Genomic DNA, 23,913 nt, shown 5'->3' with positions numbered 1-23,913 from the left:
CTTGTTTTGATGGGATTAGAAGTTTCGAGATGGGCTGATTTTTTATAAGGATGATTTCCTCATTGTAGAGATCATCCTCACCAAAAATCAACTCATTCCAAGACTTTTAACTCATATAAGACAAAACAATTTGGCTATAGTGTGGGTTTATTAATTTCTGGGGTGCTTATATACTTATCTATGGGATATGAGAGGTAATATCCTTTTAAGTATAAAGGCATACTTGTCCATGCTAAAAAAAATGAAGGGTAAACTTGTCCGTGTCGAAAAAAATAAAATGCTTACTGCTTCAGCACTTTTTTTCAGCATCAAAATAGTGCTAAATTTTTTTTACTTATTTTCAGCAATAAGTGCTGAAAATATGGAGTAAACAAACATGCTATTTTGACAAAAGTGCTGAATTTTTTTTTTTTTTCAACAATAAGCACTGAAAAATAGCGCAAATAAACACCACCTTACTTTATCATTTGGACATTCAATATTTTGAAAGAGCAACTTTAAAAAAAAAAAAAAAAAGTAAAAATAGTACTTTTATGAGAAGTACTAGTACTTCTCAATTTCATTTTTGGGAGAGCTATTTTACCGTCAAAATTTTTTGTACGGATCCAGTCTTACCCTCAAGAGTAAACAGTCTTTATTTTTTTTTCTTAAGCCCAACAACACAATGCAAAACAATGACAGATCCTGTTCATCATCTCTCATTCAGAACTTGATAGAACGAAAACCTTCCTCTTCGTTTGGAACTCGATAGAACGAGAACAACAGCTTTTCTGATAAAATCCCAATCAAAACCCTTGTCAAGATAACTAGTTTGAAAATTTTGTTTCTGTCTTACAATAATTTTACTGTGACTTATTAGAATCTTTGTCGAAGCTTACGAATTTAGATATCTCCATATCTCTCTATCTCTCTTTCAGATCTCAAAATCATCACAAATTTCTCTCTAAAGGAAACCCATTTTACTGAAACAATTTGAAGAATTGAAGCATTTGATGGAGTCATCATCACTTCTTCTTCTGATCCTGAAGAAGTATGTCTCCACTCTTGCTCTTTTGTTTCTCTTGGTCAATTTCTTCAAAGATTTCAGATTTGAAGCTCAAGTTTTACTAGCCAATGAAGGTAAGATCATTTCCTTTCAATTTATTACTTCAAAAATGGAAAAAATGGAAAAAATTGCAGTAATTTTTTTTTCTATTTGGTTTGGTTGAATTCAAATATTTCGTTTATTCGACCCATCTTGTTTGTTTTAAAAAAAATGAAGCAGTTTTATTAGAGAGAGAGAAAGAGCAACTGAGATCATTTTAATATGAAATTTATGGCATTCGATATGTCAACTCTATGTTTCACTAAAAATTGCCTAAACATGTTTGTTTTCTTTTAATTTCTTACTTCAAATGTATATAATTGCAGAAATTGTAGTTTTTATTTTTATTTTTTCAGTTTTAGAGAATTCAAAGTAGTCGTGTATTAGATCCATCAAGTTGGTTAAATAAATCAGTTAATTTTAGTTCAAATTCGTTGTGAAATAGTAGAAATTTGAAGGAAACATGTAGAATTCTCTCCCAAATCAACGATTTTTTTTTTTAAAGTTCCTTCAACTATCTCTTGTTCAATCAGTTTGTAAAATAGTCCCAATTTTTTTTTTTTTTTTTAGGATTTTTTTTTAATCGAAAAAAAAAGAAAAAAAAAAAAAAAAGAGAAAACTTTTGGTGTTGGTCAGTCATAGTACCTGCCCCCGTGCTGTCGCATTATATATTCCCATGGAGCACTCTTTAGGCCCACTTTTCCATAGATGTTTAGCTTACCATCCAGGAAAAATCATCTTGATTGTTGATTTCTAACCATAAACGTCTTTACCGAGGGTCCAAAATCAAATGTTGTGTGTCCATGCTTCTTGTTCATGATCACAATATGCTTAAATCAATGGCAAAGATTAAGAATATTCATCAATCAGACCAATTCTTAATGTTAAGGTCAACGTATCCAAAAGTTGGTTGAAAGATTATCCCACGTGGCAATATAAGACAGAATCAACCAACGAGTGGACATGTGACTGCGATTTGGCCCGCGGTCCGCTATGCATCGATGGTTAATTAACTTGGTGGGTTAAAGTTCGGAATCTTTGAAAATTGAAACTCTGTTTTAGGTGAATAGCGCGGGGATTGGTGGAGTCAATGTAGACTATAACACTTTTCGGGCCCTCAAACTTGAAAATGAAATATGTTTCCAATCTATAATTAACTTGTTTTGCTACAAGTTTCGTGTGTCTAGGTTCCATATTCTTATATATATATTTTTAAAGATTTGAAAATAAACTATATGATGAGTGCTATCAAACCCAACATGTTGCGATTTGGTTCCTACCAATAGTTTTCACGTAAATTACCTTAAGTTACCAATTGTTTTGGAGTTTTGTCGCAGTTAGCACCACATCCTTGAAAGACATTGAGAAGGGTGATCTTGACAGGCCCCCAATCACTTAGCATGTCTAATGCATTAGCACATGAGGATGACATTGCTTAAGTATGATGTTTTGCCTAAGTTCTATTTTGGCAAAAAATATCTTTTAATCTAATTTTTTAAGTACATGTATTGGTTTTATGTAAGATGATATAGGTTTTATTATATGATAGCTGTCATGTTTTTATACAGGTTTTATTTTTCATATGTCCAATATTTATGGGAGATTGTGTCGAATTTTTTTTAAAATAAGAATAAGTATATTTTGAGTTTAAAGTGATGTCATAATGTTTTTATTTAATAAAAACAGTAACTGTTACTTTTTTGAGCATAAGTTGTTGAGTTATAATGTTAAAAACAGTAATTATTACATATAAGGGCATTCTGATCATTTTAACAGAATCCAGAATAGTTTCCAAAGACAAAACTCCATGAGAAGTACTTCTACCAGTACTTTTCAGATCTTATATCCAAACGTACAACACATATCTAACTACTTCAGATAGAACTTCAAAAATACTTTTGAGAGTATTTATATTACCACACATTTTTTTGAGAGCTGATATTGACACCCCAACTTTTATTTATTAAATTCCAATTTCATAAATTATTTATCACACCCTAATTAAAGATTAAACCACACCATTCAAACATTACAAAAGTTTGGTTCAAGATATTACTTCAAGATTAGTTACAAAGCATTATAACACACACAAAAAAGAAAAAACTTCAGTAGTCTAATTATGATTTATTTGCCTTAGAAAAAAAAAAAAAAAACAGAGTTTCTATTGGAACCTCAACTTTTACTTATTCTCAATTTTGTTGATTTATTTATTATTTTAGTTGGGGGTGTAATATTACGCCCTAAAGATCATTTTTATTTTTATTTTATATTTTCATAAAAATATTATAAATGAACCCTCACATAAAGATGATTTTTTATTTTATCTTAGAGGTCCTCATCGTTGTCATATAAAAAAGTGTTATCTGGAAATGTAATTCAGGACCTTTTGAAGGAATATCTTATTTTAGGATAATTCAAGTGTGTTTCTCAATTTGGATAAATGTGGTGATCGTATGAGGAAGAGTCAAATTAGGAATCAAAAAATCTACATGAACCACTTATTGTGATTTGTGGATTCAAGGATTTTTTTATTGTTTCCTTTTATTTATCACAAGAAGTTGGTGATCCATAACAAGTGCCAATTTGCTTAGTTGGTAAAATTCTATGGTTGATGATAGCATAGACCTAGGTTCAATTTTGTTTGCATTGAGCTAGATACTACATTAAAACAGGCTAATTTTTTTAAATGAGAAAGAAAGAGAAAAAAAAATCAAAATGCCTATCTTCAACCTCTTCAATATTTCATATAGAAACTCCAATTTATTTAGGTAATTATGATTATATATATATATTTGATAATTAGGTATCCTTGTAGATAGTGGATCATGGTCTTGTCCAAGGATTAGTTCGAGGAATGTGCAATGCCCACATACTACACGCATCAAATAAGTGAGGGTGCACCCTCATGGGTGGCCCCTGATGAATTAATGCTCATATTGGGTATCAAACTCACGACCTACGGACATGAACTGTTTATCGGTTCGAAATTGCCATTCATATATATATATATATATATTCCCCTTTACTAAAACACCCCCAAGACTCATTTGTCTTCAACCCTTGATTTATTAGGTGTTTATCGTAAAATATTTATTTTTCTCTTTTAATTTATTTAAAAAGTGAAAAACCATTAAAAATAATAATAAAGTGAATGATAAAATCTAAAGGAAAACACTACCCATCTTCTCACCAAGACCCAAGGTTGAAAATAGAGGATTTTGAGGGGAAAAAAATCAAGGGTTTATTTATTTATTATTATCTAAAATAGATGATTGATTGTTCAGGTGGTTTGATAATTTTTTTTATTAATCTCTCATTGATTACAGTTAAGGGATATATCCTCAATTAAAATACAACAAGGCAACCCAAATATTCACCCAAATCCTAAAGGTATCTTTCTTAATTATTATCTCAACTTTATAAAGGTTAGTGAGGGATACGTGCTTCAAAGTCGATGCAAATCTCGACTTAGAATAATTAATGCTGGAGTAACATCAAGATGTGGTGGCAAGTCATGCCCATAGATGTATTTTTTCCGAGATATAAATAAAATGAATATATGGACATGCTCGTGCCACCACGGCAAAATGTCTCTCATTGAGGTCACTCTAACACAACTCTATTAGAACATGAGTCATGATTTTCTGACTATATTTTTTTCACTTGTTATGTATGTGGCCGATGTGGCAAGGGTACAGAACAAAATCATAGAACTTTTTCCTTGGGATATACATGGAACATTATCAACGATTGTGTGCCCTTGTCACGTCAATCGAGTACATATCGAATGAAAATTTTCGAGTAAAAAAATCATTAGTGTGAGTATAAGTTAAGGGTAAGTACAATCGTTGAAAATTCATAATAGTCATTTAAAAAAAATAAAATTAAGTTATATTCTTCCTTTTTGTTATTATATTAAAAAAATTAAATGACAAAACGCGTAATTTGAGTCAAACTGATGTCTTGATATCTGATATGATCACATCCACGACACCAAGACAAGATCTTGTAATTTGTCTAATAAATGTCATTGTTAGATTCATAAAATAGATTCGGTCTGGATTGTTGTAAACTTACTATTGGATGAGTTGTTATCGATTGACAACCATTTCTCCATCTCTCACACGCGTAAGTGCAAAATAATCCAAGTCTTAGCTCCATACGTTCACCTATAAAACATAAAAACAAAAGCATAGAACAATAGCAAAATTCCTACACATCTTTCATTTTCATCACTGTCACCAATGGTTTTAATTGTGGCCCAAGTTTTGCATGGTCCGCTAGATATTTTGAAACTCTGGATGAGTATATAAAAACTCCTACACGTCAACTGATTTTGATTTTTGATACATATTTTGTATAATATAAATATTTGTAAATTATAATCTATGTAAATGTTTTTAAAACCCGACAGATGGTGTCGAACCTGGTAGGACCAGAACCGATGGCTTCCATGGTTCGAGTCAACCATTAAAAAACCATCATTTCTGACTGTTGACCCAATTGGCTGGGTTGGGCTTGTCTTATGTTACTTGGTTCATTAATTTGTCTTATTCGAGTTCGGATTCACAATTCGGGATTCACCACTCTTGACTTAACACAATTCGTAAAGTCATTTATGTTAATACCATAGAAGAAGATTTGTGTCAAGAGGGCATGTCACCAGTTTAAAAATAAAGGAGTATCTTTAATATTGACCAAATCTTGAGGATTGGAATTAAAACATTCAGATACTCCGCCTTTTATATATATATATATATATATGACTTATTCTAATATTATTAAAAAAATAAAAATTCAAATAATAATAAAAGTTTTTGATATTTTCAAAATTTTGTTAATATTGATATAATTATTACGTAATATTGACAAAATATTATCAAATTATTAAAATTATGTGACGACTTTATCAACATTTTAAAAATATCGAAAACTTCTATAATTATTTAAGAATTTAATATTTATAGAAATTAATATAAATATATCTTAACTAGAGATGAACTCTAAAGTAGTAATGAGGTTGAATTGTCCTAAATTCGAGATGACTCGCCAGATAAGTAATCTATTTCAGTGATTTATATTTTTGTGATCAATTTGTAAATAAGCATCAATTACACTTTCTTATGATTATAAAAATAATTTCTTAAATATGAGTTTTAATGTAAAATAAAATAAAAAGTAAGAGTGACTGGTTTGAAAACCAAGCCACGAAAGCATTAGTACTCCACGCAAAATAAGAGAAACCCAAGGGGTGTTTTAAACATTTGTGTAAAAACACCCATTGGCATTCTTATTTAAATTTTGGTCCTCAAACTATAGCCAAATTTACTCTCAAATCCCAATCCTGAATCCCCCATGTATTACCTCTCAACAGAAAAAAAATAAAAACAGCCTTTATGGGTTTTACAGCTACGAAATCAATGGTAGCTAGAATCTATAGTTAAACCCTTATTCGAACCAAATCAAACAGAAAGTTAAGATTAGGGTTTTGGCTTTTTTTTTTTTTTTTTTTTTCGATTCGATTTCGACGACTTCTTGCAGAAATTCAAATTCCATGGATTCCGAGTTAAAAGTCCCTTTAATGCCGTCATTTTACGAGAGGAAAGCGCGTCGAGATCTTTTTCAACAATTACTACCCATCTTCTTTGCAACTTCTCTCTCGATCGATCTACTCAAGTACGCGTTAATCAAACGTGTTTTCTCCCTTTTATTTTTTTTAAAAAAAAAATTCAAATTCAAAGTCGATGTTGTCTTTGTTGATTTCTAAATTTATACTCACTTAGTAGCCATCGGAACTACGCGATTTAGTCATTTAATTTGACTTTCTAAGTCTCAGAATCTCCAAGATTCGGAATTATTGGTTAATTGAGTTCTTTAATGTTAATATTTGATTGAGCGTGTTGTTTACGGTTCTACTGATGAAGCTTCTGCGCACCTTCGCTAATTGCTACTTAAAGGGCTTTTGTTCTTGTATATAGGTGGGTGGTTGACAGCTCGAGCTCATATATTCTATTTCAAGAATTAGGGTTTTGGAATTGTTGTTATGGTACTAAAAAGGCCTTTTCGTGAGGAAGATGGGTTGGTCTTGGAAGAAGAATCGAAGCGTCCACACACATTTGCAACGTAGGTGGTGGCACTTAGATTTTAGTAGTTTGAGACATTAGGTTCCATATTCTTGTCATTTTGATTCTTTATTGCTGTCTTTTGAATGTGTTTTTTGTTTTTTGAGTTTTTTAGCAGTTCTGTGATGCGAGGATTGTCCATGCAAGAGTTCATCCCAAAGTTGGAACCTTTTCTGCGAAAAGTGGTGTGGTCTCAATATAGTCTCTCTTTTTTTTGTTGCTGATACTTAGCTTAATTCGATACTTTTTGGAGGGTTTGTAGTCGTTGATATGGAAAATTCATGTTTTTTTGTAGCTTAGTTATAGTTAGATATTAGGCATTTTTGCATGTTTGGTTGAGTTTGAACTAAGAAGTTGAATTGGGTATCCTGAAATTTTCTTTTGAGCAGTGTTGATTTTGAGATTTTCATTGAGAGCATCTCCAACAGCTCTCTAAAATTCTAAATATAGAGGGGAGATGTCTCAACCTAACTCCAACAGGTCCTATTTCTAGATAAACACCATCTATATCACTGTTCATGTCTCCAAATATAGAGATCTTGAGAAATTTTAGAGGACCTCTCTAAATCACTATTCATATGGCCTCTCTCGGTAGAATACTCACGATGGATAATTTGATTGTTCGGGGTTGGATCACTCCCAATTGTTGTCCCTTTTGCTTGAGGGAGGACGAGGAATCCGTGGATCATATTTTTATTCATTGCTACTTTTCTCATAATATTTGGTCAAGTTTCCTTCGTCTATTTTATATTAATTGGGTCCTTCCTCGTAAGTTTTCCTCGCTGTTATTTGAGTGGGCCAGTAATGCTTTCCATTCCAAAAAAAAACTCTTGTGGACTATGCTTCCCTCGGCTACTGGTTGGGGGGTTTGGAACGAGAGAAATAACAGGGTGTTCAATAGTAAGATTAGAAGCTCTCATGCAGATGTCTTGGAAATCTTGGGCTCTTTGTACCTGTGGTCAAAACAATACACAGAGTTTGCAGGATTTACCTTCGATGACTTTGTTTTTAGATGAAACTCTCTTTATATTCATTGAAATTTTAGTTTTTTTTTGTTTTACTGCTCTTTGTGAGGCTTCCTCGGCCTCCTTATACTTTGTTGTTCCAGTTTATTAATATATTATACTTTTCAAAAAAAAAATTTATTTTTTTAAATACCTATTTTATCCTCCTTTTCCATAAATGTCATTTTTACCTTCTCTTTTCATGGAACATGTTTTAAATACTATTTTTATCCCTTTCTCTTTCCAACTTTTTCAAGTGAATGAATAGCATTTTAAAGGATTAATAGTTTTTAGAGAAGGGGTTGGTTGGAGTTCAAATTGGTTTAGAGATGAGCATCTTATTCAAATTTGAAGAAGATGCCAATTTGGAGGAAAAAAATTAGAGATGTGCGTTGGAGATGCTCTAAGTCTTACGACTTTGTTTGTAGGTCGAACTAACCATCCAAAGTTCTTTTAGAGAAACACTTATTTCCAAGGTCAAGGACACTTTGCTTTTTCCTGTGCGACATGCTTTTGTCCTCATGCATAGGAGGAACACACAATTAGTTTTACCTTTTTGTTTAAGTCTAGTATTTCAATTTGACTGTTTATGGTCTAGAAGGACCTCTCTTTCATATAAGGGGAGATTTTCTCTCTTTTTTGGTTTTACTTGATTTTCTAGTATTATCTAAATTATGTGTTTATATATTTTGTGTGTACATTTTCTTGTTCCCTCTACTTACGTACATCAATATAATTTTGAGGTTTTTGCCGCCTTTGTTTGTGACACCTATTGTTCTGACTAAAACTGTGGAGGTGTATCCATGTCTAAGTTTCATGTATGTCTATATTGTTAACCATACACACAAGTATCGCTTAGTTGGATGCTTCTAGGATACATTTACACTATATGGTATATAATATTGTTTTCAATTTAAATAAATTGAATTTTAGTATTTCTATAATATATAATATACATTTTTTTCAGATATTTTCTTTAGTATATTAGCAGAGCTAGCTATTAGTTCCATCTTTTCCTTTACTTTGATGTTGTATGACTTCTCATACAAAAGTGGTTGAGATAGTGTTCATATTAGGTTTGATAAAGAGGAAGTATAATTTTGGGAGGTGCCAATTTAATAAAGTCTTTGAGACCTGCCTTTACCTGTGTATAACTACCTATCTATCAGGGAAAAGCAAAAAAAAGAAAAAAAGAGGACGTATAATTTTTTATAGTATTTGACATTTATTGTTTCATAAATTAGTTTTTTTAATATTTCATTTTAATTTCGTTGATGGGGAAATTTGGCGGCTAGGGTTTTGATCAAGTGAATTCTTGATGATTGAGTACTCACTTTCCTAAAAGATTTTCAAGTATATAATGATAAATCCAAGGTCTGTGAATTACCCTGTCACATACCCATGACATAACAAACCTTTTGAAATGTAACTTGTGGGAGGCAGGGTAGTAATATCGGTTATGTTTAGAATGTTTGTTATCTATTGTTTAATCTATTATAAGAAATGTTGTATAAATCCAAATAGAAGTCCTACTAGTATATATATCTTAAAACTGAAGACAAGCAGACTCCATAAAGCTACCTTGCTTCTATAGTTTTAATCTTTTTATACCATTACATTGCCATTCAAGAGTCTCTGAACTAACTTGACGATCCAACTCTCCTTATAAAATTCTTGCCTAGACAATACTCATATTTTCTATTAATCAATATTTATTCCTTTCTTTTTATGTTGGATTTGTTCTGAATCTTGGATGAACTTGGCTATTAGATTTGTTGAAAATGGAATGATTGGAGGATGCATATATTGTTTGAACTTGTTTTCCTTTAAATATTTCTGAAAATGATCTTTTGCTTGATGTTTGAATCAATTGTATTCTAACCTTTAAACCATTACAATGTTGGTGTAGAAAAACAGTGTGAGGTTTTTCTAAAGCACTTGTTTCAAAATTTTGAATTAATCTGCTCTTCATCTATCTTAACTAGGTGCGGGAGGAGGTGGAACATGGAATCCTGGCACATATACACTCGTATCCTAGGTAAGCATTTTATGTTAAACATTAGTGCATTTATTTTCGGGAGGCACATCAGCACATGTGAGAGCCTGGATTTATAGCAAGATTAATATATCCATGCACTTTATTCCTTTCCTTAAACTTGATATTCTCTCATCTTTTGCTTGTAATATAGTTTTGGTTTTATCTTGACTTTGGTTCAGGCCTTCCTTCAATCAAATTGAGGCACCTGGATCAAGAGGCTGGCAATTGCATTTCAAGACTAGGTTACCCGACACACTTTTCACGGGCAGCAAGATAGAATCAATGGATGGTACACCTATACAGATAGTTATTCTTGATGCTAATTCTAAAAAGATAATCACAACTGGTCCTCTATCTTCAATCAAGATAGAGATTGTTGTTCTGGATGGTGATTTTGGTAGTAATGAAGAAGAAGAAGAATGGTCTGAGAAGGAGTTTGATGCCTGTGTCATACGTGAAAGAGAGGGGAAAAGACCTTTAGTCACAGGAGAGATTGTAATCCCACTTAAGGATGGGGTTGGTTATCTTGGGGACATCTCTTTCACGGACAACTCTAGCTGGATACGAACTCGGAAGTTCAGGTTGGGGGCTAAAGCTCTTCAAAGCAATTGCAATGCAGAAAAAATTAGAGAGGCACGAAGTGGGGCTTTTGTTGTAAAAGATCATCGTGGAGAATGTAAGTCAAATTACCTTTCAGAAAGAAAAAAATACAAAAAAGAATGTTGGTCATATTCTTTTAACATAAACATTAACATTTACCAATCTTTGAAAACCTTTCAAATTGGATGAATGTTGTTTGGTCATTTTCACTAGTATTCTGAGATTGAATATGATTTCTTTATTCAGCGTATAAGAAGCACCATCCTCCATCCCTGGGTGATGATGTATGGCGTTTGGAAAGGATTGGTAAAGATGGCGTCGTTCATAAACGATTGGCTTCTAATAGAATTTACACGGTGCAGGATTTCCTGAGGTTGTGGGTTACTGACCCTTGTTCTCTACGCAGCGTAAGAAAACCTCTCTTTTTCGGTTGAATCCAAAAAAAAAAAATCAGTTTTTTGAGTTTTTTGTTCTGGTTGGTTAGATAACCCTAATAGTGCCATCAACTCTTCTTTGCAAACTGCAGATACTTGGCTGTGGGATGTCAAGGAAAACATGGGATGCTATAGTTCAACATGCTACGTCTTGTATTTTAGATGATAAGCGGTACATGTACTACGATGCTAGCCAGCAAGTTGGGCTTCTGTTCAATTCCATCTATAAGGTTATTGGGGCAACATTTGATGGGCAGAGTTTCCAATATCTGGATAACTTCACAACATTTCAAATGGTGTGTCTATAAATATCTGAGGATTTACTCTAGTTTACCTAATAATCACCCTTATTTCGAAACAAGCTCTTGATACATTAATGTTTCCTCTCGGTATTTTTGTTTGAAACTAATTGATCATTCCTTTCATTGGCAGGATTTGGTAGAGAGTTCGATTCAACATGCGTATAGAAATCTGAAAGACATGATTGAAATCGATTGGCCATTGGTTGATGTCTCTCCTGCGGCCTTGCCAATAGAAGATGTTTCCCTTCCAGAAACAAGCCAATATCTGCAGTTTTCCAATTTCTCAATCACGCATCAAGGTATTCACTGAAGAGAACATCAAAGGTAACCCATTGGTAGGTCAATGGTCTAATAGTAAGCATAATGCACAGGCAGGTGGTGAATGCCATCATTTGTGTTTTTTTCTAAAAATTTACGATCTGCTGTGATTCTTCGATGGTGGCTTCCCGTCCAGTTTGTGCATTACCATGTGAACAACTAGACCTTTTTTATGGCCAGCCAGAGAGGGTTCCTCTTATTTCATGTTTGCAGAATTAGTACAATCGAAGTTGACAGTTGTTGGGTTTTTCTTTCTGACACGTGTAGTTTAATCATCAACAATATCAGAATCTCATGCAGATCAACTAACTCCACAACTGGGTTTCATTAATTCCACCAACCTACAACCATACATTATAGAAGATCATGGTCCAATGGGAGATGTTGAAGTCATGCAGGATTGCCCTCCGATGCAACTCTTCTCTCCAATCAGAAGAAACAGTTTCAAAATGAAGGGTTGTCTGACTACCTATGCAAACGATGGAATCGAGTGGGTTCCGAGTGGATCAGCGGGCCATGTTGTGTTGGCCGGCCATTTGACAGGGGATGACATTTCTCGAGTTGAGATGCAGAATTGGTTTCCGGTTACTACATCATGGGGACAAGGGAACGGATTGGTTTTGGCCTCTGATGATGAAACCGGAATTGGTTTTCTTTCTTCTCTGCCTGATTTAAGTGTCCATACGACTAGGAGTTGTAGACCCAAAATGGGGTGGTTTAAGCTTAGGGCCGCCGTTAAGTGGGGGATATCAATTAGGAGGGATTTGGCTGCTAGAAGAAGGCTACTGCAGCTTGGTTACTGAACTAAAGCAATAGGAAATGAACTCAAGATTTAGGAGGTAAGTTCCTTCTAAATGTTTGTAGTTGTAGATTTTTCTTGCAGTCCTTTTACTTTGTTTGCATTAAATGCAATAAAGGGCGTCTTTGTACATAGGTCCAAAAAATTTAGGACGTAAGTTTCTTCCAAATTTGTTTGTTGTAGTGTCTTGCTTGCAGTCTTCGTGTGTGTATTAAAACAGATCCTTGTCTATAGTTCATGAATAACAATCTCGACAGTTGTTTTTGACATCCATCCACGAGTTTTTGATTCCTCTCTCTCCATTGTTTCGTTCAATTATGGAAATGTTTATTATGAAATGATCATGTGTACTATTTACATCTCTTCCACATAGTGGACAGCTTCGCCTTCGAGCCAGAGACATTAAGATTCCTTCTTTGCCCCTTCAAGGATACTTTTTCTATCCTATTGGATGTGGATTAGGATTTAGAATTGAAGTTTACATGAAGATGTAAAGCACATATAATTAATAGGCCAAACTAATCGTAAATTTGTTCTTTACTTGCAATACTATAGTCCTTTCTACCTTTTACTTTATATAAAGCAACTTACAGGAATAATGATGTATGATGTCCTTATTCCCATATTGAACGGCTTGCATTAAGGTTTATCTTTACCTAAGCAACTTTGGAGAAGATAATATGCACTTTGTATCATCATTTATATGCATCAACCAAAAGCAAACTTTCCATTATGATTATGAGTATTATTCCCATATCGATGGCTTTTCTGGCTTTGAGCCGAAAAAGCTGAAGAAGTATGTTTGTTAGTGACGGTTTCTGCTTCACTAACTTTTGTAGGAAGGCTAAAATTGTGTTTTTGATACGCCTTGCTGGGGCTGCTTTCGTGCGCAAGTCACTATGAGAAGCCAACACCGAAAAATGTATGAGAAGGAAATGTCGATTTCAATTCCCATTCTTCTTAACTCATTAATTAAACAACATAATCAATTCGACCTCTCTCTACTATTTCTTCGGCAACTTCTATAATAAACGAGATTCTCTTGAATACAATATCTCAGACTACGAGCTTCTACTTCTCATATACACAGAATCTTGAAGCAGAAGTAGGAATCTATAACAAACAAACCCTAAGCTTACAAACTCTTTCGTAAAAACAAAACCACATTTTCAGTCGATAAAGTGAAAAGTTAGAAGAAATCAAAGTTACACCATCTTTTTCAAAGATTTAATTGTTAATTAAAAGAGATCACTCATTTAGCAAGTGCAATTGAAATTTATATCACCATCATCTTCATCAAAATCAATCAAATTATTTTGCATAGCTTGTTTTGAAATTCATCATAGGCAATCCCTTTTTATGATTAAAATATTTATATGTAAATTTTTTATTATTATTTTTTCTTTAAGTCGCTTGATCCGATCCATTTCTAGGGATTCATAACATGATTTATAGACCATTTAGGTCCATCTATACATGTAAACTATCTGTCCTTAAGATGTACCCAATCATGCACCTTTTATGTTTCAATAACTTGATGTAACAATCAGATACTAAATAAATAAATAAAAAAAAATCAATCAAATTGTTGGATCTTAGGATGGGGCGTGAGTGGGCAATAACGACAGCTTCCACAATGAATGAGAGAAGTCAACTTTTGTTTGTTTCTCGTGAAAATGCCCAACCATTTTTCCTTTGAAAGTGCCTTCCCTTGCTGTCTGTGACCACGCAAACAATTTTATCTAGATTCTAGACGGCCGTCCAAAATAACTACTTTTTTAAAAAGAAAATTTAATTTAATTTTTTTTATTATTTTTATGTGCTTATGAGAATAGAAACATACGTCCATGTGTGAAAACTTGCTATCAAAGCCCAAAGAATCTGTACCCCTTAAGCAACTCCTCTACATCCCTTCGTTACAAGCAATGCGATTCTCTCTTCAATTCCCCTTTCTCCTCTCAATCCTCTTTAGAGTCTTTTATTCTCCACGTTCATTCTGCCTGAGTTCTTACTAAATCTTCTGGCCCACTTGCCGGACGATGGCGATTACACATGCCGATCTTTCTCCTCATGATCAGTGCTCTGATCTCGGTAGCAAAACTGGTGCCTTTCTCATGTTCTTATCTATACTATGTGGCCTTTTTTGTTTTGTTCTCTCTCTCATCGCCGAAACGACAAGATCAGTGGTATGTTAGTAGATTATATATTGTAGGATTTAATCATTTCTTTAGTGTGATTAAGATTGGAAGAAATAAATAAATAAAATGAATGAATCAATCTCTTTTTCCTTAATTTTACTTGTTTTTCTTCTTGTATATTATTAGTTAGAGACCTCAGTGAGGGATACGCGGGAGAGGGGGGGGGGGCATGTTCGTAAATGTGTTTTACTCGTATCTCGGAGAAAATGCATCTACGGGCATACGTGCGCCACCACGCAAGATGTCCTCCCATATGTCTCTCGCTGAGGTCACTCTAGCACGGCTCTATTAGTAAAACTTAATTAGGTGATAATGGCATGGGGCATGAAAATAATATATCTACACTTAACACATCCATCTGCGTGGGGGTGGGGGGCATTTTGATATGGTGGCCCATGTATGTTTGTAGATGTGTTTTACTTGTATCTTGGGAGAAAATGCATCTACGGGCATGTGAGCGCCACCACGCAAGATGTCGTCCCGTATGTCCCTCGCTAAGGTCACTCTAGCACGGCTCTATCAGTAAACTTAATTAGGTGATAATGGCATGGGGCATGAAAATAATATATCTACACTTAACACATCCATCCATGAATAAGTTGATGGGTTCATATGGGAATGGACGTTGGGGTATGTTGACATGAATGTGGTGATTCATGGATCGAAATGTAAACATACATTGATGTAAACGACTGGTTAAGAAGGTTAACGAGTATGTTTGTCTTGGTTGCATATATATATATATATATATATATATATATATAATTTAGATTGAAATAAGTTAATTATATGGTGATTAGTTGCATAATTTAATTATGGGGAATGCTAATGTCCAATACCTCATGGTGGATATTAACATTGTTCACCACATTTACTTTCTAATAATAACTCTCCTTATTTTATTTTTTAGTGAAAAAGATAATGGTAAATATATTTTTTTAGTAAATATTTTGGTAATCGATGCCAATATAATAAATGTATTTATTAAGGGTACAATAAATATAGAGAGATTTACCCCATAGACCTAAGTAACTGTTGCATTTTTATTACAAAAACTCTCTTAGAGTTCTGACAACAACTAGGGAACCTAACAACTAGGGAACCTTACTTTATCAAGTTTGTTACCCAGCAAACCTTGAAGTTGGGATTCATGTCATAAAATTCAAATTGAAGTGTTAATTTGTTACTCAACATACCTTGGAGTGGATCTAAACCGCATCAATTTTTGGAGTTCAAAAACATGATCTGATGCTATAGGGCTATAAAAGACAAAATTCTTGAAAATTTTTTTTGAAAAAACAAAGTTAGTATTCACCGATGAATTTTAGATTTAAATTTGGGAGTTTGGTAGTCATCCATTTCAACACCTTGAATCAAGTTCAAGAATATATATATATATATTTTTTCAAATTCTTTTTTTTTTTTTTAATTTGATATTTCCCATCAAATCTAGAAGAATGTAGCCTTGGATTCCCAATTTCATAATCCATATGGTCCCAACGACCCTTAGTAAGATTTGAAATACTAAGCTAATCATGCTAGCTTGATTCATAAAGTAAAGGTTTGTTCGATAACAAACTTCATAAAGTAAGGGAGTTTTTGTAATAAAATTGCAACAAATAGGTCTATCCAATAAATCTCTCATAAATGTATTTACTATGTTAAAGATTATAATACACTTTTTTTCTTTTAAAAAAACAAAACAAGGAGGGGTATTATTGAAAAAAAAAATATTATGGACAACGCTAATGTTCCCATAAGATTTTAGACGTTAGCATTCCCCTTTAACTATTAGTCCTAATGGGTAATCCTTGTGCAGGCAACATGGGTACTTACGACTGTTGAAGGTGGAGGGCAGAGTTATGAATGTATATACAATAGTAGTGGCAAGATACCTTTACTAAGTGCAGCCGGTGCATTTTTGAGTCTAGCAATCGCCATGGTCATGGAACATGCGTACATGTTGGTTGTTGTTAGCAGAGCAACACCTCCAGTGTTAATCGTAACGAACTCCGATGATTCGAGCTCTGCTAAGGTTCTTACATGGCGAGTCGGCTTTTTCTTTGTTACAACTTGGTAAGAACACACTGCTTTTGTTTTTGCAAACCATCTACATGCATGACACATTCATTCACCTCATCATGTAATGGGGGAAAAAAAAAGGGTAACTTAGCCATCAAATTGATTGATGATTTCAGTGTGATTGAGTCAAAATTTTGATTGGCATGGAAAGATTTTACTTTGATAAAGTGGTTATGATCATTCAATATGGGAGACTTTTCTACTATAACAAACTAATATTTAGTTCACCCCACAACAAAAAGAGGAATATTTTATAGTATCTTACATTTACTTGAGATTTGATTTGCTTTTGTGTAAAAAATTTGGTTTGCCAACTTTTATAGGAATGAGATTTGATTTTCCTGATTTACTTCCCAAATAGTGACATTTTATGATTTTAAATGGTGAAATTTCCTAAACTAATTGATTTTAGAATTTAAATGCATTAGAATTCCCTAATATTTTGGAAATAATTTTTTTCATTTCAGCTATCTATTGCTAGTGCTAGACTTTGGGTTCTTGGGATAAGTAATTTATGGTTCTTAAACCGTCGGTTCTCACGCTCATGGTTTAAAGTAGTACCACTTGAATGTTTTGATTAATGAAAAAATGGATATGGTATCAGCCAATATATTTGATACAATCCCGAAACATTCGATATTTTGAGGTCAGTGTTTTGTATCGATATTGGCCGATATTGATACTGATATGTATCGACCAATATATTCTGATATTTTAAACCATGGTCACACTTATGAACTTATATTGCCACAATAACTTTTCTATACAACACACCATTGTATGAAGAGAAATTTCAGTAAACATGCACAACTGATGACAAAAATTCCAATTCTGAATACACTGTTCGTTCTAATTCCCAAAACATATTTTTTTTAGTGAGATCATCACTTTTATAATCAGTGATCTTGTTGATAAATTACCAGCGGGCTCGTAGGTAATTTTAATGTGACTTTTATAATCAACGATCTGATTGATAAATTACTAGCAAGATCGTAGGTAATGTTAATATTAAATACCCTTGATATTTTTAACAGTGACAATGCTGGTAATTTATCAGCGAGACCGCTAAAAATTAAGAACTCGCCGGAAAACATGTTTTGGTTGTTTACTCTTTTATGAAATTACATCACACCAATTAGGACATAAACACACCAAAAGGATTAGAGAACAGTTGAACAGGTAATCCTACCATGGTTTTAAAACTCGGTTTCGCATCTTGTCTCGTCCAGGTCCGATGTTGAGTGGTCTCGACGAGTTTTCCAATACGTTTGAGATGTCTCGATCAAAAAATAAAAAAAATTGAACGTGAGGTATTAAATCTCGGTAAAAAAAGTGACTTGTGGGATGGTCTCGTTCAACTCCGATACTGGGTTAACTCGAGAGATACATCTCGGTCTCGAACGAGTTTTAAAACCATGAATCCTACAGTGGTAGGATCACTCTCCACACTCAAATATGAAGAATTGAGGAAAATAAGATAAAATTGTGAAATATCATTAAAAATAGATTAGATGTCTGCACTTCAGATTCTATTTAATTCCATCATTTGATGTGTTGTAAAAAAAAAAAAAAATAGTGTGCTACTATAAACTTTCATAAGACATTCACACACCAAGCATAAGTTAGCATCATTCAATTATTTAAACAAAAATATCTCCTGGGATTTGTAGGATTTGTTTTGCAGTTGGGGAGGTACTTTTGATGATCGGACTCGGTGTTGAATCAGGGCATCTCAAGAAATGGTCAAGATCGAGACCAAGTTGCCTTGTGGTTCGACAAGGCTTATTTTTGGCTGCGGGAGTGTTTGGATTAACGACGGTGTTCCTTGCTTCTGGCTTGTACTTGACAGCATTACGTGCCCAAAGACTACGCCAAGAAGAGGAAAATGTGCGGTCGGAGATGTTCGAGGCCTCCATTCTCTATGCGTCTCCACCAAGATCACCTCGACATCGTGTGGTGGTAAACATAGCTGATCAGAACCCTCGACCCAGGCAAGAACACAATGATCAGCCCCAACGTAGAGAGCCGCCATCACTCAATAAACCTACCAATTCATTGGAATCATAATGTGGAACCTTGGATTGATCGCTTGGGCATTGTAATCTGCCTGAGCAAGTCGGGTTTCTTTTCATCCCTTGTAAACAAATTAGAACAAAATCAATACTAGATCAACTTGATTTCCTTTTGTAAATATAGATAGATATTCATTGATACTTGCAGGAATTTTTTTTGTTTCCACCTACCTCACTCATATGTGCCACTAACCATTTTGATCAGTCCTTTGGGGTCTGAATTTGATGTTAATTAATAAATGAAGCCATTAAATAAACAAGCCCTCACATTTCTTTCAAAATTGGGTTCCAACTAGCGAAGTTGGTTAAAGTCTGGTGAGTGTTGATATCACGGCCAAAGCTGGGTTTCATTTTGTTAGAAAACTTTTGTGTGATCAGGACGTGCAACCATAGTGATTGGTTCACATCCCTAAAGGATGTTGTAACTCCCTATGTTATCAAAGATAATATATAATTCTCATAACCCTATTTATGGTACTTCTCTTATGCAATATGCGGAATTTTTTTTAATGCCCCATAAAACAAAAAAAATGTATTAATCAAATGTTGAAAAAAAAATTGACCACTGAAAGATAGATCCAAACAATCATAGGGTCAATGGACTTGAAAGAGTATATCTTGATTAGGCATCTTTTGCCAAACCACATAAATTATGATGTCCTCTCTTCTTTACGTCCTTTGTTTGTGTGATCTCTTTATGGGATTTTGAGGTGGATTGCAAATTTTTGTATTCACAATCATTTCAATGCAAGATTATTAGTTTGTTCATCAAACCCCAAGGGGTTGGCCTAATGGTAAGCCAAGTCTTGATAAGCCCCTCAAGAAGTGAAGGTCAAGTGTTTGAAAAACATGAAGTTATGAATTTCTTGAAATCACCCTCCAAGTTCCAAAACCCTCGGCTCAACCTATTGCACGTAGGACTTTCTGAGGGGGGCGATACATGTGACGACGAGATTAGTCCCTCCCAAAGGGTGGGTATACCCACAATATCCACACAAAAAAAAAAGTTTATTAATTAACTAAAATTTGTTACTAGATCTCATATGAGAAGATTGAGATGGAAAAGATTTTCCATCCGCAATAGTAATGGTGATTTTAAAATTTTGATTTGATGTATCTATCTTCGTGTCACTTGCACACTAAGAGAATTATTTTCTTTCCTCACCTAATCAATCATATATATCATAAGAAATAGAATCTTTACTAGTGTATGTTAGGTCCACCATCCCATCTTTTCAACTTGAGTGGTAAAAAGTCTAATTCATGGAGCAAACCCATAATTACTTGGGTATAAAAAGCAAAGAGGATGATGTTGATGTACCTCAAGGTCCGTCTCAATCAGCCCATAACCTCTACATCCTACACATGACCCATCAACTGACTTACCCATCAAAAAATATCTAAATTGAGTGGCCCATCTCTCTTATTAGATGTATTCCGTAGCCTCCCAAAGAAATAATAGTTTAAGAACATTTCTTAGAAGTAATATCCCCCCAAAAATCCCTTCTATCTCAATCATTAATTGGACCCTACAACTTTTCAATTTTTGACGTCTAGAAATAATTTACTTAATGAGCCTTACCACCGCCACCCACCGAAAAAAAAAAAAAAAACCAATTTCACCCAAGTAAACCTTACATTTGCCTATCTTGTTCACCAAAACATCAAATTCAAAACCCAAGAGCCAGTCTTTCATTGGGAATTACATGAAATTGCAACTTACCTTACCCAAATCGTTTCTACTAATCCTAACCACGATTCGATACCAAACAAGTCAGTTTGCAATACACTTCATATTGAATTCGTAAAATCAAGCGAACCACGAACAAACCAAATTTTCCTAGGATTTGATGAATCAAAGCATGAAATTCGGCAAACCTTCTAATTTAATTCGACAAATTAAATAATTTTTTTATTATCCATATTTAATTTTTAAATTATTTTAATAATTTATTTTTATTTAATTTAAAATTTGAATTAATTTCTTTTAGGCACAACTCTCATTATAATCTGTAGACTCTTGAATTATACATTGCACAAGCAAATGAATCAAACTAGGAAACCAAAAACGAATTTTCTCTACCCACCATGATTTTAAATTAAATATCATCCACCAACGAGACAGATGACTCAAACATATCAAAAAACTCGAGACAACTCGACCTCTTTTATTGATGAGATGAGACGTCGAATTGAGTTTTAAAACCATGCTACCTACCCATGGTTTTTAATCTTGATTTCGCGTCTCTTCTCATCCAGACCTTATATCGATTTGTTTCGGACGAGTTATCCAATTCGGTTGAGACAACTCATGAGACTAATCAAAAAATTGAATGTGAATCCTAAATCTCGGTTAAAAAAAAAAAAAAAAGACTTTGAGAGTTGATCTTGCCAAGTTAACTCGGGCGATACGTCTCTATCTCGTAGGAGTTTTAAATTCATGTAGGTACTCCTATGAACCGAGTTCATTTTAGATTTGCCAACCAAGAACTCCAACTTGAAAAGATCGAGCCAACGAACAGGTAACATAGTTGCAACAAAACAAATCCAAGTTGGCCTACGCCGCCGAAAATGAAATTAAAAGAGAGCTTAATTTAATTAAGGTCTTTTACCTAAAATCAATTTCCAAATTAACCCTAAAATACAACTGGATCTCCAAATCCCCACCCCCAAGAAGAATTTGACAAACAAAGCCAATCTCATGAAATTTTACAGAACTTCTCAATCAGACACTGACACGCTGACTCGGGACGCGGTTCGTTTACCCGCCCTGCCTTGAGAAACCGTCACACGTGGCTTCTTCCCTGCCGTTTGATCTACATCACCATTAATTTTGATGCCATCTCCGCCCACCATCTCCACAAACATCTTCTGAAGATCCTCGAAACTATCCTCCTGCGATCCATTTATTTTACAGCGTATCGTGTTACAATACTCGTCTCAAATGACCATTATACCCTTGAGAGCAAACTTATATCACAAATCATACCTGAGTTGGGCTGACATTGTCCATCATAGACAGCATCTCTTGCATGAAATCCGAAAATCCCTGTTTTTTTTTTACGTATTTCATAAAAATTTAATAAAATTTAAAACATTAAATTACAAAATTGACATTAAACAAAGTTAAAAATAAAAATAAAAAAATACCAACCTCGTCCTCTTCTTCGAATGGATCGTATAATCCAACATCGTACATCGATCTTTTCCCTTTATCAGAAAGAACTGAACAAGAAAACAAATAAAAAACGCCATTAACGGACGTTAAACCAACCGTTAGCGAAGCCGTTAGAACTCTCCATAACTTACCCGAATAAGCCTCTTGGATTTGCTGAAATCGCCGATTGGCTTCTCCCGCTACCGCTGGATTTCTTGTCCACCTGTCCGGATGCCATTTCTTCACCCCAAAAAGAAAAAAAAAAAAAAAATTTAAAAAACAATTTTTTTTAAAGAAAGAAAAATTAAAAAATAGAGGAAAAATAAAAACAAACCAGAGCGAGTTTCCGATAAGCGCCGCGGATTTCAGAAGGAGAAGCGTTTCTACCAATCTCGAGGACGGAATAGTAACTAGAACCGTTAGATCCTCCTTCCCGATCCATATAATCGGCAAAGGAAAGATCAGATCGCAAAAGAGAGAATTTAGAGCATAAATAGAGAAATTGAAGAGTACAAAAAGGCTAAACGTCTCTGAAAAAACTGAAACTCTGTGTTTTTCATAAACACGATTAAAAGCTTCGTGGATCATCATCGAGAAAATATCTGGGTCTCGAGGAAAGTTCGAGAGAGTCAGATATTTTTGGTGCAACGTATATGCCACTAGCCTTCAATGAAATAACGGAAATGACACAATCTTCCAGACGCGAATCTTTGTTGCGTCCACACTTTCCCAAAAGGTGACGGAATCCTTATAACGATTTCGTAGCTGTGGACCAAAATAACAAAATCCCTTCATTAGCTGACGTGTCTCCCACCTCAATATTTGACAAGATATCAGTAAATTTTTTTTTTTTAAATAAATTTTATGTAAATTTCACTCTAATGATCAAGTAAATTCAAATTCTAATAAAGTAACTAAATGAATTCTCAAAAATTACTTAAAATCTACTTCTTATAGGAGTGCTGATAATATTAATGGACTTTTGGTGAAAGGACTTGACACACGCTAACATGGAAGCACATAACTTATTTGAAGAAAAAAAAAATTTCTCTCTCTTGCATATTTCACCCCACATATTTATTTATTTTAGATTTTAAATCTTAAAATGATCGTTGGGCCCATATTGATTACCACATTGACAATCCAACAACATAGACATTTAGATTTCTTGAAAACATTCATATTAAAATAAATTTAAAAAATTTAAAAATAATTGTTTGTCGGGCTTGATCCATGGTGTAGAAAACGAATGATTACCGAGCACCTATATTTAAAAATAAAATTTAACAATAAAAAATAATAATTATTTTTTTTAAAACTTCATATAATTTTATCCTCTACAACCCATTTCATCAGATCATGATTTTGAATGTCCCAAGGTGATCATATATGAAAGTTGCTTCTTTTTTTTTTTCACTATAGACTAGAAAGAGAAACTCTTTTTTATTTTTTTTTTAATAACTTATGTGCTTCCATGTAAACGTGCGTCAAGTCCATCCACCAAAAGTTTGTCATATCATCAACACTCATCTTGTAGAGATCTTTATTTATATATATATATATATATAGGATCAGGTTCAAACGACAACCATTTCAACACACATATAGACAACGTGTTTTGTCTTATATGGGCAAAAATGTTTGGAATGGGCTGATTTTTTGTGAGGATGATCTCTGTAGTGAGGAGATCATCCTTGCCAAAA

At 33.7% G+C, this 23,913-nt stretch overlaps 3 protein-coding genes across 6 annotated transcripts; 2 read left to right on the top strand and 1 right to left on the bottom strand.

The window, feature by feature from the left end:
• Positions 1–6,558: 6,558 nt before the first annotated feature.
• On the top strand, positions 6,559–12,972 carry LOC147383496 (calmodulin-binding protein 60 B-like). Of its 4 annotated transcripts, none has more exons than XM_086427761.1 (9): positions 6,559–6,760; positions 7,063–7,207; positions 7,322–7,391; positions 10,196–10,248; positions 10,428–10,924; positions 11,095–11,255; positions 11,375–11,578; positions 11,715–11,883; positions 12,203–12,972. In XM_086427761.1, the coding sequence occupies exons 2-9, from the start codon at positions 7,128–7,130 to the stop codon at positions 12,703–12,705; spliced, it is 1,737 nt and encodes a 578-aa protein (XP_086283887.1). In that variant the 5' UTR covers positions 6,559–6,760; positions 7,063–7,127; the 3' UTR covers positions 12,706–12,972. The 4 variants fall into 4 exon arrangements, with proteins under 4 accessions (XP_086283887.1, XP_086283888.1, XP_086283886.1 ...); XM_086427762.1 differs by having other exon boundaries at positions 6,560–6,760; positions 12,170–12,309; XM_086427760.1 differs by having other exon boundaries at positions 6,564–6,760; positions 7,325–7,391; positions 12,191–12,972.
• A 1,574-nt stretch (positions 12,973–14,546) lies between these two features.
• Positions 14,547–19,708, top strand: LOC147383495 (uncharacterized). The gene is made up of 3 exons (XM_086427763.1): positions 14,547–14,887; positions 16,719–16,975; positions 18,652–19,708. The coding sequence occupies exons 1-3, from the start codon at positions 14,741–14,743 to the stop codon at positions 19,046–19,048; spliced, it is 801 nt and encodes a 266-aa protein (XP_086283889.1). The 5' UTR covers positions 14,547–14,740; the 3' UTR covers positions 19,049–19,708.
• Positions 19,709–21,625: 1,917 nt separating this feature from the next.
• LOC147383494 (Chaperone DnaJ-domain superfamily protein) lies at positions 21,626–22,786 on the bottom strand. The gene is made up of 5 exons (XM_086429376.1): positions 22,545–22,786; positions 22,363–22,450; positions 22,208–22,278; positions 22,043–22,102; positions 21,626–21,948 (listed from the first exon to the last, which is right to left on the bottom strand). Exons 1-5 carry the CDS (start codon positions 22,650–22,652, stop codon positions 21,775–21,777), a joined length of 501 nt encoding a protein of 166 aa, XP_086285502.1. The 5' UTR covers positions 22,653–22,786; the 3' UTR covers positions 21,626–21,774.
• Positions 22,787–23,913: the final 1,127 nt, after the last annotated feature.

This window comes from Akebia trifoliata, chromosome 16 (genome assembly GCF_017979445.1).
Source record: "Akebia trifoliata isolate Shusen 1 chromosome 16, ASM1797944v1, whole genome shotgun sequence".
Lineage (NCBI taxonomy): Eukaryota > Viridiplantae > Streptophyta > Magnoliopsida > Ranunculales > Lardizabalaceae > Akebia > Akebia trifoliata.
Note: the sequence above shows the minus strand (reverse complement) of the source record. Positions and strands in the feature narration are given on the sequence as shown.

Excerpts from the sequence above, each read along its gene's own strand:
- LOC147383496 (XM_086427759.1), top strand. The coding sequence starts at position 7,128 with ATGGTACTAAAAAGGCCTTTTCGTGAGGAAGATGGGTTGGTCTTGGAA. Across the intron at positions 7,392-10,195 it reads AACCTTTTCTGCGAAAAGTG|GTGCGGGAGGAGGTGGAACA; the intron begins GTGTGGTCTCAA and ends TATCTTAACTAG. Across the intron at positions 11,579-11,714 it reads ACTTCACAACATTTCAAATG|GATTTGGTAGAGAGTTCGAT; the intron begins GTGTGTCTATAA and ends TTTCATTGGCAG.
- LOC147383495 (XM_086427763.1), top strand. The coding sequence starts at position 14,741 with ATGGCGATTACACATGCCGATCTTTCTCCTCATGATCAGTGCTCTGAT. Across the intron at positions 14,888-16,718 it reads CCGAAACGACAAGATCAGTG|GCAACATGGGTACTTACGAC; the intron begins GTATGTTAGTAG and ends ATCCTTGTGCAG. Across the intron at positions 16,976-18,651 it reads TTTTTCTTTGTTACAACTTG|GATTTGTTTTGCAGTTGGGG; the intron begins GTAAGAACACAC and ends TGGGATTTGTAG.
- LOC147383494 (XM_086429376.1), bottom strand. The coding sequence starts at position 22,652 with ATGGATCGGGAAGGAGGATCTAACGGTTCTAGTTACTATTCCGTCCTC. Across the intron at positions 22,451-22,544 it reads CTTATCGGAAACTCGCTCTG|AAATGGCATCCGGACAGGTG; the intron begins GTTTGTTTTTAT and ends TTTGGGGTGAAG. Across the intron at positions 22,103-22,207 it reads CATTCGAAGAAGAGGACGAG|GGATTTTCGGATTTCATGCA; the intron begins GTTGGTATTTTT and ends AAAAAAAAACAG.